Source organism: Drosophila elegans, unplaced genomic scaffold (genome assembly GCF_018152505.1).
Source record: "Drosophila elegans isolate 14027-0461.03 unplaced genomic scaffold, ASM1815250v1 contig_149, whole genome shotgun sequence".
NCBI lineage: Eukaryota > Metazoa > Arthropoda > Insecta > Diptera > Drosophilidae > Drosophila > Drosophila elegans.
Window position 1 is genome coordinate 9,326,704 of NW_024545513.1, and position 17,887 is coordinate 9,344,590.

At 38.0% G+C, this 17,887-nt stretch overlaps 1 protein-coding gene across 1 annotated transcript in view; it reads right to left on the reverse strand.

Annotated features, from left to right (window-relative positions):
* Positions 1-16,746, reverse strand: part of LOC108136437 (acetylcholine receptor subunit alpha-like) — a 65,357-nt gene extending 48,611 nt beyond the window's left edge. The window contains exon 1 of the mRNA XM_017257596.2: positions 16,291-16,746. Within this exon, the coding sequence (XP_017113085.1) occupies positions 16,291-16,345 (55 nt within the window). The 5' untranslated portion in view covers positions 16,346-16,746. The remainder of the gene's footprint in view (positions 1-16,290) is intronic.
* Between the last annotated feature and the right edge of the window lie 1,141 nt (positions 16,747-17,887).

The window sequence follows — 17,887 nt, forward strand, 5'->3', positions numbered from 1 at the left end:
CGTGGGAGTGTATTTTTTTCCTGTGCATTTAAGGATGTAATTGCATTGAGCCAATGGCGAACGCATCCAGCTTGTCACTCAACGACTTTTCTGGTGGCGAAAAGGGGGTCTTGGGGGTCATTTACTGGGGGCGCTCACTTTCACTGCCATCCGTTCCGCCTGTACTTGATGATTATGGCAAATTGATTTGTTTGTCGCGCACTTTGTGGCTTTTAAATGACGCCCCGCACACACGCACTCGCGGCAGCCAGAAAACAACCGGAAGACAAATGAGCAATTGGCGGTTAACATACGATGGCTAAAGGACGAGGGGATCCTTGGGCTAAGATTGCGATTGGTTATCTGTCAATGCTCGAAACTCAATGACATGCAAACGAGAGCCAGAGCCGATTGATGAGGGCAGAGCTATAAATATTCAGAGCGGCAAAGCTATAAAGCTGACGTGGGTCCAAAAAATTCTGTGTGTGATGCATTAATTCAATTTATTTTAGATAAAAGCCGAAATGTTTTTATTTTTTTACTATTTAATTGCTTTAAATTGAAACTAAAAGGCTTTGAATCCGAACAAAATATGTTTGTATAAATATATAGATGTAAAGATGTTGTATTTTTAGCTCAAAAATTCTTTACTTTTTCAATTCTAAATTCTGAAAAAATAAAGTGCTAACTATGTTTGATAGTTTAATTAAAAGTGATCCAGCTGATTCTTTTCATAGTTTTTATTGCATCTTCGTCTGTATACGTATTTAATGCTCCGTATTTGTTTTTTGTAATTAAAGATCACCACCACTGAAGGGAAGCTATAACCCATACGACACATATAATCCCCAACGTAAACAAAGGCTGGCTGCTGCAGCACTCCGCAAATGTTCCAACGGTTGACAGTTTCTGCTGACATTGGAAAAGTACAACAAGATGGAAAAAAAAAGAAATGCGGAAAATGTAGTAATAACATACAGACTCTGGGGAGATGGGAGTGTACGAGTTTGAAAGCCGTAAAATGCAATGCGTCACAGGGCTGAAGATTGAACTGCAGGATACACAAGTACGTATACAGAGACAGAAATGGATACAGAGACAAATTCGGGGACAGAAAAAGATACAGATACAAACACAAATACAGAGACAGAAAAAGATACATGTACAGATACATATGCATTTACTGATACAGATACAAATACATCTACAGAGCATACGAACACTCAAGTGCAGCTGGTAAAAATTTGCACAAAACTCGGAAATGTGTGGGGGTGCTGTAAAAATTTCGCGCTTTGATAAACAAATACAAATGGTGGAAGGTAAGGTCCGTAACCCGTCGCAGAAACCGTCAATCCACTAACATGCCCCCCTTTTTACTACTTAGCGCCGCCCCTGGACCCCCACCCCACATCTCCCCTCGCGTATTAAGCGTATGCAAAACCATCAACGTCATGACCCAATCCTTATCTTCTTGCCTTCCTCAATCTCTGGCTAAAATGCAGGGAGAGAAACGGAACGAGTTGGTGCGAGTATCAGGAGTAAAGTATTTGAGTATCTGGGAAAAACATCTGCACTGAGAATAAAGTTCTAAAGAGCTTTTAAGTTGCAATGCTGCAAGCTGCGTTTTTGATATATGTGAAAATTTCTAAAACATATATAACAAATATATATAACTTTTTATCTATGGTCATTTTTATACTATTTACTAACTACCGACTTACTATATTAAGTACAAATATTTTTAAAAGTCCAGGGCAGCATAAGTTTAAAATAAAGAATAATAAATAAGTAAGAACAAAACATTCACAGTGTAAGATATGTTTTAAGTGAGTTTTCATTTAATGTGTTTTTTTTTATATATATATTAGTTGAAAAGTTGATGGTGTTCAAAGTTGTTCGCTTGTTTTTAAAACCTTGCCAGGACTAGGCTTTTCCTCGTTATACCTTTATAGTAGTTGCATTACTTTTTTCGCAGTGCGCTGACTGGCTTACTGGTAACTGGCAAATGGTTACTGGCAACTGGTTACTGCCACAGTCGCTTGGTTTACTGGGCACGCAGCGAACGACAAATGTAACTGTCACTTTATGCGCAGCCATTCATGTGTGGAAGTGGTAGAGGGTTTGGGAATGCGAGTGGGAATGGGAATGGGAATGGGAATGCGGTTGAGATGCAAATTGTATCCGGATGTCACAACTTCTTGGGCCACACACACACTCACATCTCACATCTCACATCGGGAAGACGTTTTTATTGCGTTATTCATATTTCATTTGCACCGGACCGACGAGCTGAAGGAGCACAAGTTCTTGGATGTGTCTGGGTCCTAAGTGCAGCGCTTAGTGGCTAATAAATTCACCGCATACTCGTACACTCGACCATTTCTTCTAGGTTTCCTTGAGTAGCCACAAATCGGGCCAATAATGTAAAACATACAAATGCAAAATTTATGGCACACTATAATCATTTCTGAGTGGTGGGTTATGTCAGCCATTGTATACAAAATAAGTGGGGCATCAAATATTTTATTGTTTAAAAACTATCTGTGCCTTAATGTAGTTAAATAATGACCTTTACAAATAAATTATTTGTAAATGATAGCACTTGTTTCCCCTTATCTTCCATTTAAACTAAACTTATTATGGAGCTTTTTTTTAAACGAATAAAGCGTTCCGCTAGAAAAGGAAACACCAGCCACATTAAATTTTCCCCAAGGGAATGCTCCTTGAGTGAAATACTCCATTAACTTGTACCGATCAGTTGAACTTGTTCCCGGGGATATGCACGTATAGAGTGTCAAAAAATCGTCGGTGCTGGGTGGGCGAACCACTTAACTGAAACTGAAAGCTGACCAATGCCCCCAGAGCAGCGGGGAAGCGGTAATCTCTCCCAGCAGCCACACCGACCTCAGACTTCCGAAAAGCGCCCAAAACCCGCCCACAGCCGCCCTACAACACCCACTGCCAGCCCCCTAGCAGGCATCACGTTATCCCCAGATCCTGCACAGAGAAAAAAACATAACATCGCCAGATTGATAATGTTTCTTTAATTATCACATACCGATTTTTTCATATCAAAATCATAACGAAACGTTATTTTTATCTCAATAATATACGAAAATATATCAAATACAATTTTACAATGTTAGTTTGAAAAGTCTTGATAATTTTTTTTTTATAAAAAAGAATTATAATTCGATAGGGAAAATATGCTCAAAACTATGTAAAATACATAACGCTGCAAATGGAAAAAATATAAAACTGATATGAAAATATTATAGCTTTATCTGGCGAATAACATTATAAAATGGCAAATCTGTTATGTTTAGGTTATTAATTGTTATGTTTGAAAATTTGCCTTTTTTTTGTTTTATTATTATTACGTTTTATTGCAACGATACAACGTTTGGTTCAAATCGGATAAAAATATCCTTAATCCGAACAGTTTTTCTTTTTCTTAGTGTGACTGGCCCACTAGCATTGACACGGACACCTTGATGCGGTGGTGCGATGGTCTGGTGGCCTGGGGTTGCGGGGGTGCGGGGGTGCGGGAAGGAAGGACTCCTGCTGCAGGACCTCCGGGCGTTTGGCTCGGTCTAAGGTAAGAGGTACGTGGTGAGAAGTGGAGTGCAGGGGACGGAGGACGGAAGGCGGGATGGTGAGAGGTGAGAAGTGTGAGTGGCGTGCTTATGAGTTCATGAAATGCTCTTTGAATATGCATGAGGCCCTAAGGAGCGTTGAGTGCTGCTCCTCCGGCATCTCGCCAGCCAGCTCCTTCGCCTCGCTCCTGTGCCAGGATTTGGCCTGCCCTGCTTTGGCCTGGCGCTGATTTTGGGCACGGCCCGCGAATGTAGGCAACACTTTTTGCAATCTTTGTCGGCGCCACTGCAGTGCACTGGGAGAAACGAGTGGATCTTTAATCTACCTTTATATTAATGGCCAATTACATATATATTGTGTCATTCTTTTGAAACCAATCTTATTTTTGCTAAAACTGCTACACGTGTTTTATATACAATGTTCTGGCAAATTAAAAATATAACTTAATAAAAGTATAAACACTTACATCTACTATACATTTCACAACTTAAGTAGAAAAATATATTTTAAAAAATGTAAAAAAAAAAAAATACCAACTTATATATTTAAAATATGATTTAATTCGAAAAAAAATAAATTGTCTACGTTTTTGAAAATGCTAAACTTATGTTTTCTATTAAATAAAAAACTTTTAAATTGAAATGTTTTGTAGAACAATTGTATATATAAATCACAACATAATACTATCATAAATTTGTCATTAAAAGTCTTCACCTCAATTTCTACTAGTGTATGCTTAGTTTGACTCTCGTCGCCAGTCCAGCGAACGAAATGAAATGAGTCGAAATTAAATTAAAGTGGTAAACTTGGCCTGGGGAAATTATGAGAAATATTTAAGCGAACTGTTAGTTGGGGAAAAAGCGAAAAGCTGGAAATTCACTTTGCTCGCAAGTTTCGCTCACTCAAACTTGGAATAAACTTGAAATGAGCTACAAATCCTTATGATCTTATCGGACTATGGAGTAATCCTGGAATTCGGCACTATGGCTCTGCCTCTGGGGCAAAAACTTTGGACAACTTTGCGCGTCCTCAGACCATTTGAATTCATTCTGCCGCCTTCGGCTGGCTTTTTATGGCAGGTGCGATGCGAGTGCAGCCGAAGTGAAGCCATCAAATTATGCAAAGGTTAATGCAACAAAAGGCAGCTGGGACAGGTGGTGGAGCATGTGGAGCAGGTGGAGCATGTTTCTCCAGGGGCATTCCCTTGCGGATTACTCGAGTATATATTCACACATGTGCATAACAGATATGAAAAATGCATGACCTGCCGAAGGAATATGAACGGGAAGTTGCAAAAGTCAGAAGAAAGTACAGTGCGACTCAGAATGTGCAACTCACATAAGGGCTAATCAAATGTGAAAAGCTTAATAAACTTACACTTAGAAAGACTGCAACTCGTAAATTAAGTGTTTAACATTTGTTTTAACATAACAAGATTTTCTTAAAATAAAAAAATAAGTAGGTAAAAGTAGGTTTTAAAGTGTATAATTGAAATTAAGTTCAATTTTGTACTTTTCACTTTAAACTGCAACATGCTTTCTTCTAAAGTAAATATTTTATTTCACAATATTCCATGTGGATGTATACTACATTTTTGTGTAGGCTTATAGTTCTGCAACACACAGTACTCCTTGCTGGGATTGTCTTCTCAAATGTCGCCTGAAAGCAAATTGCATAAAATCAGCCTAAGAGCTGGCAACATGCAATTCTTATTTCCCTTTGTGGGCGGGCACTACGAGTGTGTGTGTCACTGAAAGAATTGCGAATGGCGAAAAAAGTGAGTAAATAAATAACCAAGACGGAAACTCAAACTTGAAGATAAATGCAATTTTCAGCTGCAGCAGGAAGGACAACGGCAGCAAAAAAAAGAAAAGAAAAATCAAAAAAAAAAAAAAAAAACAAAATGCGAGTACAAATGATGGAAAAGAGGAAGAAAGCTCTGCCATTTCCGCCAAAGTCAGTTGTGCTCCTTCTTATTCGCCTCGTTTTGCAGGTTTCCTATTTTCCCCCATTTTTTTTTTTTTTTTGTTCCTTTTTTCTATTTTTTTGTGTTGCGGTTTGTTGTCATACTTCCTTGCCATGCCTTGCGAAAATTCTTTTGTCGCAGCTTAAAAATTCTCAAGTGTCCTCCGCCTCATCCTGGTCATTTTTCACCACCCTTCAGGCTCATTTGGCAAACCGGCCAACATTAATGTCGGCCAGGAAAGAGCGGACAACTGGGGAAAAATGGAAACAGCAACTGCAACTAGAACTGCAACTGGAACTGCAACTGAAACTGAAACTGAAATAGCGACAACAACTTCATTTATCAAAACACTCGCTGCCGTCCATCCCCACCATCCACCATCCACCATCCACCACCCACTAACCTTCCGAGTCAAAGAGCCAACTAACCTAATTCTCGGCCAAATGGCATTTGGGCAGTGCCACGCCCACTTCTTAACCAGGCGGTGAGTGCCACACGCAAGCAAGGGATATATATTGACCAAACTTAGTCAAATTAGTACGAAAAGGGACTGACAAAAACATTAAGCTATTCCAAAATATATACAAAAGGTGTCTAATAGTTGTTGAATATAATATATAACAGACATGAATAATCGTTTATAGCTTTCTAAGAAATATTCTAAAAAATTAAAACTTGAATAAAAAAACAAGCAACAAATTTGAATACAATTTAAATTACCAAATAAAGCCAAATCACCAAATGAGTATTTTTTCTGCCCTTTCATAAAAGGTTTTTAATATAAATGACCTATAAATATGTAAACTAACTACGTGGGTATCTTAAATACAATTGAAACAATGAAATTATTAAAGAGTTTAAATATTGAGTAGTAAAATTTCGACTGAAGAAAACGAATATTTGTGATTATCATGTCAAAATGCAAAGCAAAAAGAACAATAGCTAGGGGGCAAGAAATGGTGGCTTTCATTTACATTTTGTGTCGTTTCATTTATTTTTCGTCATAATCGATTACGAAATCAAGTAAATCGATTGACATCTCGTACATGTCAGTCCCAATTAACTTTGTGTCAACAAACGACTGTGTATCCAAATTATCGTCATTGTCTGTGTCGGCCGGTAATCAGTCTCCGTTGGATCGCTAATCCAATCTCTATAGCACATCACCATTACCATCTACATCCGCATTCCCATGTTATGCCCATCAAATGGGGTTAAGGCCTGCGACATCAATCACGGGCATTATCTATTAAATGAGCATTTCCCCACTCCTGCCTCCCGAACATCTCCAATCAAAATTTGGTCAACACATTGGGGGTGCACCCCCAATAGACATTTTTTTTTTTGGCTTTTGCCAACCCGATCTGCATTCTCATTTGTGTAATTACATTTGGCGCATTTCGCAAAACAACAATTAGCGACGCGTTCGCGGACGCGACTCGTTTACAGAATGCCATCAAAAACTTTCATGTTGCCGGCAAGAGGCAACATCATCAATCATGCATTTGAAAAGTTTATTAAGGCCCACACACAGGGGATGATGGGTGACAAGGGGGTGACGAGGGGGTGTTGAGTGTGCCTGGTGGCAAAGGGCAAGTGTACTTAAGAGCTAAAAACTTTTCAACGGCTTTTTGTGCTTGCAAAGGCAGCAGCAAGCAGGGGGCGAATCAGGGTCACAGCCAGGACACTGGGACTCTGGAACACCAACAGCAACACCAACAGCAGCAGCAACACCAACACCAGCAGCCCAAGTCCAAAGTTGCACTTGGAGATGTGCACTCGCCGATGGGCACTGCGATCGATAAGCCCTGCGAGTTTGCCAAAGTTTCGCTTTCCAGGGATTCGCATGCATCACTCTGTTCAATTGGAAATTCTCAATTCCCAGATTTGTTCAATATTGTTCAGTCTCGAATTAATAAAAGGCCCTGTAAGGCTTTATTTAATTGAACGTTTTTGTACAGTCAGCCTAATGGCTGTGCTTCTTATTTTTGCCACGTTTCAGCAAAAAAACTCCTAAGAAATTAGTTTTTTTTTATCAATCTCCAAGAAACAAAAAATAAACTCTTTTAAAAATTGGGTTTCATATCAAAACTCTGGGAATTAATGTTTAAAATTTGGAATGTTATCCATCCTCATAAAATTTCCAACCGAATGGCATTTACACTTAAATTTTTTTTAATTTAGCCAATTTTCGCAATAATTGATGATTTGACATAAAAAACTCAGTTTTAATTATCAAAACAAAATTAATTTTTTTCAATCAATACGGATGTATGGCATCGGTTGCCAGCTGTTCAAAATAGCAACTCTTTTGACTTTGGGTCTTATTTTGGCAAAGTTACCACAAAAAAACTCTTCAGAAATAATTGTGTTTGAAAAATCGCCAAAAACCCCAAAAAACACATTAAAAACTTGGTTTTTGTGCCAAAACCCTGGGAAATAATGGTCAAATGTTGGAATGTCATACACCGTTAAATTGGTTATAAAATTTCCAATCGAATGGCATTCACAGTTAAAATTTTTTCAGATTTTCAAATTTCTGCAAAAAATGATGATGTACCCCCTTACAAAAAAGTCAAAAATTTGGACATGAATAAATTTGTCAAAAATCGCTTTTCAAAAATCGGTTTTTTTGTGAAAACTAAATTAATGGTTTTCAATCGATCAGGGATGGATGGCATTGGTTGCCAGCTGTTCAAAATAGCAACTCTTTTGACTTTGGGTCTTTTTTTGGCAAAGTTACAACAAAAAGACTCTTGAGAAATAATTTTGTTTGAAAAATCGCCAAAAACCCCAAAAAATACATTAAAAACTTGGTTTTTGTGCCAAAACCCTGGGAAATAATGGTCAAATGTTGGAATGTCATACACCGTTAAATTCGTTATAAAATTTCCAATCGAATGGCATTCACAGTTAAAATTTTTTCAGATTTTCAAATTTCTGCAAAAAATGATGATGTACCCCCTTACAAAAAAGTCAAAAATTTGGACATGAATAAATTTGTCAAAAATCGCTTTTCAAAAATCGGTTTTTTTGTGAAAACTAAATTAATGGTTTTCAATCGATCAGGGATGGATGGCATTGGTTGCCAGCTGTTCAAAATAGCAACTCTTTTGACTTTGGGTCTTATTTTGGCAAAGTTACAACAAAAAGACTCTTGAGAAATAATTTTGTTTGAAAAATCGCCAAAAACCCCAAAAAATACATTAAAAACTTGGTTTTTGTGCCAAAACCCTGGGAAATAATGGTCAAATGTTGGAATGTCATACACCGTTGAATTCGTTATAAAATTTCCAATCAAATGGCATTCACAGTTAAAATTTTTTCAGATTTTCAAATTTCTGCAAAAAATGATGATGTACCCCCTTACAAAAAAGTCAGAAATTTGGACAAAAATAAATTGTTCAAAAAACGTTTTTCAAAATTCGGTTTTTTTGTCAAAACTTCTTCACTTTAATTGTTTTCAATCTATCAGGGATGGATGGCATAGGTTGCCAGCCTTACAAAAATTTTGTTTCTCAAAAAAACTTTTAATTTAAAAAAAAACACAATTATGAAATCCCTTATGTTAGTTTTGTAATTCGACCGGGGATTGGTAGTATAAAAAACCGAAACATTGAACATAATACAAAAATATTGGCGAAACCCCAAACTTTGCGGCCCGTATATTAGTCACCTAATTATTTATTGATGTTGAAAAACTTTAAGTTTGCTGTGAACAACGTTAAAGTCCACCAATAACGCTTACTATGAATTAATCATGAACTCAGGCCTTAATCTCTGGCGAATTTTCTGAGTCTTTCACCTTTGTACCACCCACTTTTCGACGAATTTTGCAGCACCGTCGAATGTCTATTTAAATTTCCACCGTGAAAGTGTGATCGCATTTCAATGAGACAAGTAGGCAAGAAAATGTCTCTGGCGAAATGCAAATCTAGCTGGTTTTTGCAGTTTTCTGCTTTGCGTTTTTGCCAGCCTCTTTGGCAGTTGGAAAAGTTTAAGCATTTTTTTTTGTTCGTTGACGATTTTCACTTTCGCTTGATTTACAGCCTAAAGATGCAGTTGGCAATAATTTTTGCAGCACTTTCACTCGAAGACCCCCGTTCCGCTAATCTCTTCCGATATATATACATATAATATAAGTATGGAAGTATGTACAAAAGTGTTCATCAATTTTCAATAACAATAGAAGCCAAAGGGAAATGCATAGGGAGGAGTTGGGAGCTCCAGACAATGGCAGCACGTGGCGAATTTACGATGCAAAATCTGCACAGAAAAATAAAAAAGAAAAATAGGGAAAATGGGAAAGTGGAAAAGCAGAAAAATGGAAAAAGTCCCGAGTCAAGTCCGCTGGCTTCAAGCAATTTCAATAAATTGCAAATGATATAAACCGATGGGCGATGTGGCAAGAGGGCGGGTAATGCAATACTTTCAGTCAATAACCAGAGCGATAAACAAAGGATAAACGAGCGGAGAGAGGAGTTTGATAATCGTCGACTGATAAGCAATCGATACTATTTGCTTTATTGATGCACTTTAGTTTCCATCGCTTTATTTCCCAAATTCAAATGGGCCTTGAATTTAATTTGGTCTAGATTAAAATAAATTTAATAGACGAAATGACATCTAGCATCTGAAGAATAATTTACGTTAACCAATATATTTAATTCGATTTAAATAAATGTAAGCTATCTAATGCTATTTATATGAATTCAAGATCTAAAGAGGTGTTATAGTTGATCTACATTTTATCTTTTGATTTATTATAACAGCTTTTGCGATGATAAAATCATTCTTATTATAGGTGAATAATAAAAAATAGTTGCATAATGTATGAAAAATCATTAGAGTTGATCTGGTCTCAAAGAGATTTATGTCACCGGATTCTGGGATAAACTGGAATATAAGGTGGCAGATGGTGTCGAGTGGGTTGAAGTTGAGTGTCGTGTGCGACACGGAGTTATCGTTGTTTGAGCAACTCTCTCTACATCGCCAACTCCTTTACTCCCTCGCAACTGGCTGGACGCCCTTTGTGGCAAGCACCCAAACACACTGACCGACCGAAAGATGCCGCAGGCTTCCGACCGTCTGTCTCTCCCCAGACTCCACTTCGGCTGGTACACTGAGAAAAAAGTGTCACTGATGTTTTAAAATTTTTGGTCCATAGCTAACAAACAACCACTTTCAATCACTATCTCAAAGTTGATGAGTTCTAAACTTATTCATTAATCAGACCTTATTGTAAAGTTACATTACGTTGGAAATCTCCAGAATTTTAAAATCATTTATGAAGGCGTCTAGAAGTATGCAAAAATATATTCCAGAAGTGCATTGGATTCATATCGAAAGACGTTGTTATTTTGTTTTAACGGCATACTTTAAAAGTGAACTCAAAACTTAAGTGCATTTTGTGATGGTTTCTCTCATATATATAAGCAAAACATCAGTTTGCAATCACACAGTTTCTCTCAGTGTCTTCAGTGCATGTGTCTGTGGCACTTTTTGTGTGTGTTAAGTCGCGCGTAGACGACGAGAACGACATTGCCATGGTGCGGTCATGAATCATGCCAAAAAATTGCAGTCACCGTCGAGGATGGTGACCCAAATTCCCGCTCCCGCTCCGCTTCCACTCTCACTCCCACTCCCAAACGGTCTCCTGCCAGACTCTTGGGTTCTTGGGTTCTCGGATTCTACGATTCCTAGTCGTTGTGGCACGTCGATTGTGGTGGCTGCAAACTGGATGGTGGTCGCTCCACTTGAGGCAACCTAGCAGCCCAGCAACCCAGCAACCCAGACGTCGAACGAAGGACAAACGATGGACGCCGTGGCCATGGTGACGACGACAAGCCAAACGCTCCTGTTTCCACAACTGCCACTTCTCCCGTTGCTGCTGCAGTGAATTTGCCGCACTGCCGCAGCAAAAAGTGGGCGTTCTGCAGCTCACTCACTTACTAATATGCACTGAGAGAAAAATACTCAGATTTCCATAAAAAATATAGAGCTCACAAACGTGTTACTATAAACAAATTTGGGCAATTTCAAATTTTAAGACAACGTAAATAAAAGTTTTCTGTAAAAATAAAATTATTATATATATATCAGTATATATATATAAGTTTTGTGTTTTATGCCTTAATCATAATATTGTTCGTTAATTAAATTAATTCCTAATTCTATAACAAAAAAGGTTATATAAAAAGAATTCTGTAAACATGATTAAAATGATTTAAAAATCTATTAGATCTGCAAATAAATTTAAAGCATTTTAGAGCGGAAGATCAGTTATTTTCTTTCAGTGGATAGCGATTCGAGTAGGGCGTCGAAACGCCCCATTTTTGCAAGAGCCATCGTTGTTGTTATAGTTGTTGCTGTAGTTGTTTTGGTAGCTGTTGTTGTAGTTGTAGTTGTCGTCATCGTTTCCATCGTCAACGTTGTCGGTGGCACTTCACTTTTCTATATTAGCGCCACGTAAGTGCAGCCGCAGGGGCGTGGCAATTGCATTAGCGATGGACCCGTGGGGAGGGAGGGAGGGTTTCGAAGGGGGGCAAGGGGATAATGGGCGTTGGAGGACATTAGTATCCCAGCAGATAAAGTGGTTGGAAGTGAAAAATTATACGAAGCTATATTGCTAACAGACGGACCATATCGAAATTTAAATACTCTCTTTTATAATATAATAATTTTAGATATAAACAACTTGTTAAAATGCAGCAAAAATTTTAAATTTTAATTATTACTAATTTTTTTTTGAATCTTTATTTTTTGCTATGGTTGTATTTGTGTCATTTAAAAAAAATTTGTTTTTGTAACAGAAAAGGAAAATAATATTAAAGAAAATCAAAAGAAACTACCGACCATCAAAGCTAAAATCTATTTTGGTTTTCAACGTACAGTTTTCGTATATAACTTTTCCCCTTATGTTCAACTCATTACTTTGAATTCCACAGCGTGTAAATAAAATCTTCATGGACGCAAACAAACTCAAAGTGCAATTTATTGTACATCGTTTGCGAAATGCTTTATAAAAACATGCAATGAATTTATCAACCCAATGAAGTATACCGTTGGAGGGCAACACACATTTTGTGTGTTATATGTGCCGCAAAGTTATAGTTTGCCCTTTGACCCACCGATTGCAATAAGTAGTCGTGGAATAAGTGGTGGATTGAAGGGGCAATGGGAGCAGTGAAAATGTGCTGCCTTGACGTCGTCTGTCGTTTGATACTAATAAAAAAACGAAGGGCGTTAGATGCACTCTCTTGGTTAGACTCCTTCTGCACTGAGAGAAAACACTTAGGGCTACCTATGAAAACATTGGTACGCGGTGTAAATTGTACTTTATCGTTGGTCATTTATCCAGCGGAATTTTCCATTTAAAATATAATATATTGTAGCATACTTAAAAGGGACATTTGTTAAGTGCTTTAAAATCCCTAATGTTTTATTCTAAAGTAGTTCCGTGTGCCTTTGGACTATTTACTTATTTTTTAACATATATTTTTCGGTGTACGTGTCCGTGCAGCTGTGTGCGTGCTGGGCGCGTGTGTGTGTGTGTGTGAGTTAGTGTGTGTGTGTGTGGCCCGTTTAATGGCCACAAAGCGGAAACTGGAGCGTGGCTGCTTCTACGTCTTCGGCCGATGCAGCTGCATTAGCAGCCATTTGCAGAAGCCATTGCATATGTGTGTTTGTTACTCTCTCTCTCTCTCTCTCTCTCTCTCTCTCTCTGTCTCTCGCACTCTCCAATATATCTCCCTCTCTTTCGCACCCAGATAATGCCGTCTCGCTCGGGCGTGCTTTACTGCCATTTATATTTATGTTTGCCCGCTGCCTTGGCCCCCCGAAAAATGATGACATGAAAAATTGTGTTGCCCGCTTCTGGGCGCTGCTTTCTGATTCGGTTTTGCCTGGTATTTTTGGGAGGTTTTTCGGGGGTATTGCGAGGGTTTTTCGGCGGTTTCGGGGGTTTCTCGGGCTCTTCCCAACGATCCCCACACCGAGGCTCCTTGGGAACGGCCCTAAGGCCAGTCTGCAGACAGTCAGGAAGCATTTCGAGCGCAATTTATGGCTTTTTAAATCGAAAGAAATTCAATGCTTGTTTAAGAATGAATGAAAGAATAGGAGTGAAAGAACGAGAGTGAGCGCCCCAAAACAAATTTCGAGATTTATGTTTACCCTCGCAGTGCTTATTTTGTACTTTATTCCTTTTTTTCCATCTATTATTTCTTTTTGTTTGATTCTTGTTGGTGCATAGAATGTTTGCGACATGGTAAGTAGTCCTAATTGTCCTACAAAAATATGGTACTTATTTTGATAAGCTGCAAACTTTCAAGCTGATTTTATTTTTAAATGTATTTTCAAAAATAAATTCGCATCATTAGTCATGGCATTTAACTAGTCAGTTTTTTATTGTTGTACATTAATATATATGATTGTTTTCTTATTGTCGAACTAATTTTTCTTAGTATTAACAAACTGTTTTAAGTACATTCTACTGATGGCTTTATTTTAATAAAAATTGCAATTTCAATTTGTTCTGTTGTTCTGTTCTTGGGATCAATAATAATAAAAACCATATTATTGCCTTTTGAAAGCGATGATAACAACACCAATTATTTAAGTTTCTATTAAAACAGATTTACTTTTGTTCATCTATATAAAATGTAAATAAAATAAACCTGATACAAATGTTTTCTTTTTTTATCATCAAACATATGCCGTAGCACAAAATTACTACGAATAGTACGAGTACGTTTGAATGGTGATTAATGTGAATTCAATTTATTTTATTTTACAAATAGTTGTCGCCCAGCACATATGTTTCTGTCAAGGATCAGTGGTGCTTGAAAATGCCACCAAATTGGTGTGGCAAAAGCGAACGATTTCTTTGTAAGCCTCCAGGTCGATTTTCAAGCAAGGAGTGAAAGTGAATACAGTGAATAGATGGTGGGAGGACCATTAAATGCTGCCTGGCTGGCCTTGGTGACGCGTCGCGACGCGATGCGCATAAAAAATGGAAAATCAAATCGGAAAAACACGCACAAAAGGCGTTGGCCAGCTCACTAGAGGAGTGGGTGGGAAAAAAATACAAAAAAAAAAATAGGGGAGAAAATAAAAGAAGACTATGGGAAAAGGGCAGGCTCAGTTCGCAATCAATGCGTCGGTGGCCAAGATGCGGGGGAAGCTGCTTTGATTGTGGGCGTGGCTGCCTTGTGCCAGTTTCGGCTATGCAGCCCCACTCACACATATACACACACACAGACACGCAGACACACATACTGATACGCAGGCACTGATTCAGATACATATACAGATACGGGGGCACAGATACAGATACAAAGCTGCGGCCTCATTTTGCGGACGCCAAATAGAACTAAAACTGAAACTGAATCTGAAACTGAGACCAAAAAAAACCGAAGCCAGCCAGAGCTGAAAACGAAGGGGCAGCCGGACCATTGTCCTTCGTCCTTTTTCGGCTGCATTAGCCAACTCATCCCGTCAGCCAACGTTCTCGCCACTTTCCATTTCATGCCAACTAAATGCCGGGGTAACCCTCGCTTTTGGCCACCTTTCGGCAACAGCAGCCACCCCAAATTCACCATTCGACCTTCGCAAAAATAGTGGAAAACGCACAGTTTAGGTATATACGTATATCACAATAAGAAAAGAATGATTGTATTCAAAGGTCAGAGTATCAAATTGAATAAGCTTCTGCAGAAGAAATTGTTGAATTAAATAACAGCTTGTGTTGATTATATTTATTTCATTTTAGGTTCTGCTAGAAACGTAATAATAGTATTGATTGCAATACAGTCAGTTTTCTATTCTTTTTATATTAAATAATAGAAAAGCTAAATTCAAACAGAGGGTAAAATATGTTTTCGACTACAGATTTCATGTGGTGGCATTAATTCCAATTCCCAATCGTTTCCATCAAGTAATTTTTATTTTTGTTTCATTTGTTATTCAATTTTTTCCTATAGCCGTCACTGTCTGTTTTGTGTTCTTTCTGCGGCAATTGCCAAAATCCAAATTAAGCTTTGGCAATAAAGCCTGGCACAGACAATAACAGCTAACCCCGGTTCTGGAAATCGCCGGCTTCCAACTTCTCCAATACACCCGGAAAAAGGGTGTCTATTGAGAATAGGTTTTTCTTGTTTTGTTCTTAAGAATAAATATATTATTACTGAAAAAATTGGTTAATTAAAAATAACTTAGCATAGTGGTTGATTAACTACGCCTTGAAATTAGTTTGTTTAAACATCGGCTTAACAAAGCTGTCGTTTTGATTTAGGTTTAAATTACGCCAACTATTTTCTGAGTGCAAGTTAGTCCTGTCCTCCCGGTTACGCCCGCCTAACTAACTCAAAGCACTCGACCGCCTCAATGGACACACGGATACGCAGAATTGTGGGGGGTGGGGCGTTTTCGAGGGGGTTTCTAGGGGGTTTCGAGGGGTCCAAAGCCGACGGAACTTGGAGAATGTTTTGAGTGTTGAGAGGATGTCGGGCGAATGTCATGCGATTGTTTTATGTTGTGTTGTGTTGTGTTGTGTTGCGAGTCCTTGCCGTCGACGGGCTTTGTTTGAATGGCACTCGAATCGAGGGGATTCGGATGGCGGAGGGGGTGGCTTAGGTTTAGGTTTAGGTCTGGGATTCGCGTTTGGGGTTTGAGGATTGGGGTTTGGGGCTCTACAAGAGTGGGTAGGCCAAACAAGATTGGGTCGAGGCTAATAAATACGAGCCACTTACTTGATATAAATGAAAGCACAAGAATCATATCTATGGTCACTTGAAACCACTTCATCTCATTTCCCTCTGCACGCTTTTTTGGCCTGTGCTGCGGTGGTGCGTTGCTGGATCTGCCCTATATATATATATACATATATATATATATATATATATTTATATATATATAATGCTCTTCTGGCGGCTCCAATTTCTCCTATTTGATATTTTTCAAGGCGCAGGCGCAGCTGTCGCGGGAAACGTGAACTTCTTCTTCATGTGTTGTGGATTTCTCTTATTGCTGTTGTGCGTTTTATGCATCTCAGTTGCGGTTTTAATTCGCAGTGTCATCGAAGTGGCAGCATTTATTTACATCGATTATTATTGTGGGTATCGCTTCCATGCCCCTCGATTTCATAGTAAATATAACTTATTTCTTTCTATATATATATATATATTTATAGATATATATATATATATATATATATATATTAATGTAGAAATGTACGTTTTGGTTTACTAAGTATATAAATATATTTGTAAATATATTTGTTTCTTGGCAGTTTTCGATTAAAATTCTTCAAATGTGTGTGTTTTCTTTTCCTTGGTGGCCTCCTCCCAATTTGGCCCTTGTTTTGCTCCTTGTTGTCCTCGTTGTCCTTTTGCTTCACATCGTTTCATTCCTGCGCTTCCTCATCCATTTGTTCTTGATTCCGCGAAGAGTGAAAGGGGGGAGGGGTGGATAGAGAGAGTCCTGGAAGAAAGGACACATTTAATTAGTGCTTTCATTAAAAACAACAATTTCTTTTCATTTCGTTTGGGCAATGTTATATATGTGTAGGCATTCTTTAAGTTGATCAGGGGAATATATTTTACATTGTAAAAGTAGTAGGTGAAAGAGGCTAACTTTAATTTAAGACATATCTGCAGGCTTTTTAAAACACAGCATGCTTTTTTTTTAATTTTCAGGAGACTTTAAGTTTCTAAAGAACCCTTCTCGTGACATTTAAAAAAGACCCCGATTGCCCTAAAGTTTTCGTGTTACACCTAAATATAAATTATTTACCCTTTAAAGCTTAAAACAAAAAACAAGGGGACATGAGAAAAGTTGCTTGTGATTTATTAGGCTCTAAGTCTTTCAAGTTTTTTTGCACATTTTCTTAGCCCAGTTCATCCGCTTCCTGTCCGAATAACAATAAAGTTTGCAGTGCCAGCAGCAAATCCCAAATAAATTTCATTCTCAGGACTTTCCTTATTTTTCTGTTTATGCAAATTGATTTTAATTATAATTTTCCGTTTTTGCCGCTGACCAAAATTGAATTGTTTGAAATGTATATATGTATATATATATATGAAAATGAAGAATTTTTTTTGAGTCTTGGGCCGCAAACATTTTGTGAATTTTAATTGCTAATTTAGCGTAATTCATTTACCCCGGATCTAAAGGTATCCGAGGGCTTTTTCGTCGAAAGTTTTTGTTCTTGGCCGGAGCCTCGTTTGGGTCTGTTAATTTAATTAATAACTCTGCCAGAGACTTGACGACCGAGTGTCCCCTTTTCTTTTGGGCTGGGATAATCTTAAAAGTCCTTTGAGTGTCTGAGCGATTGCCTTGCTTCAATTC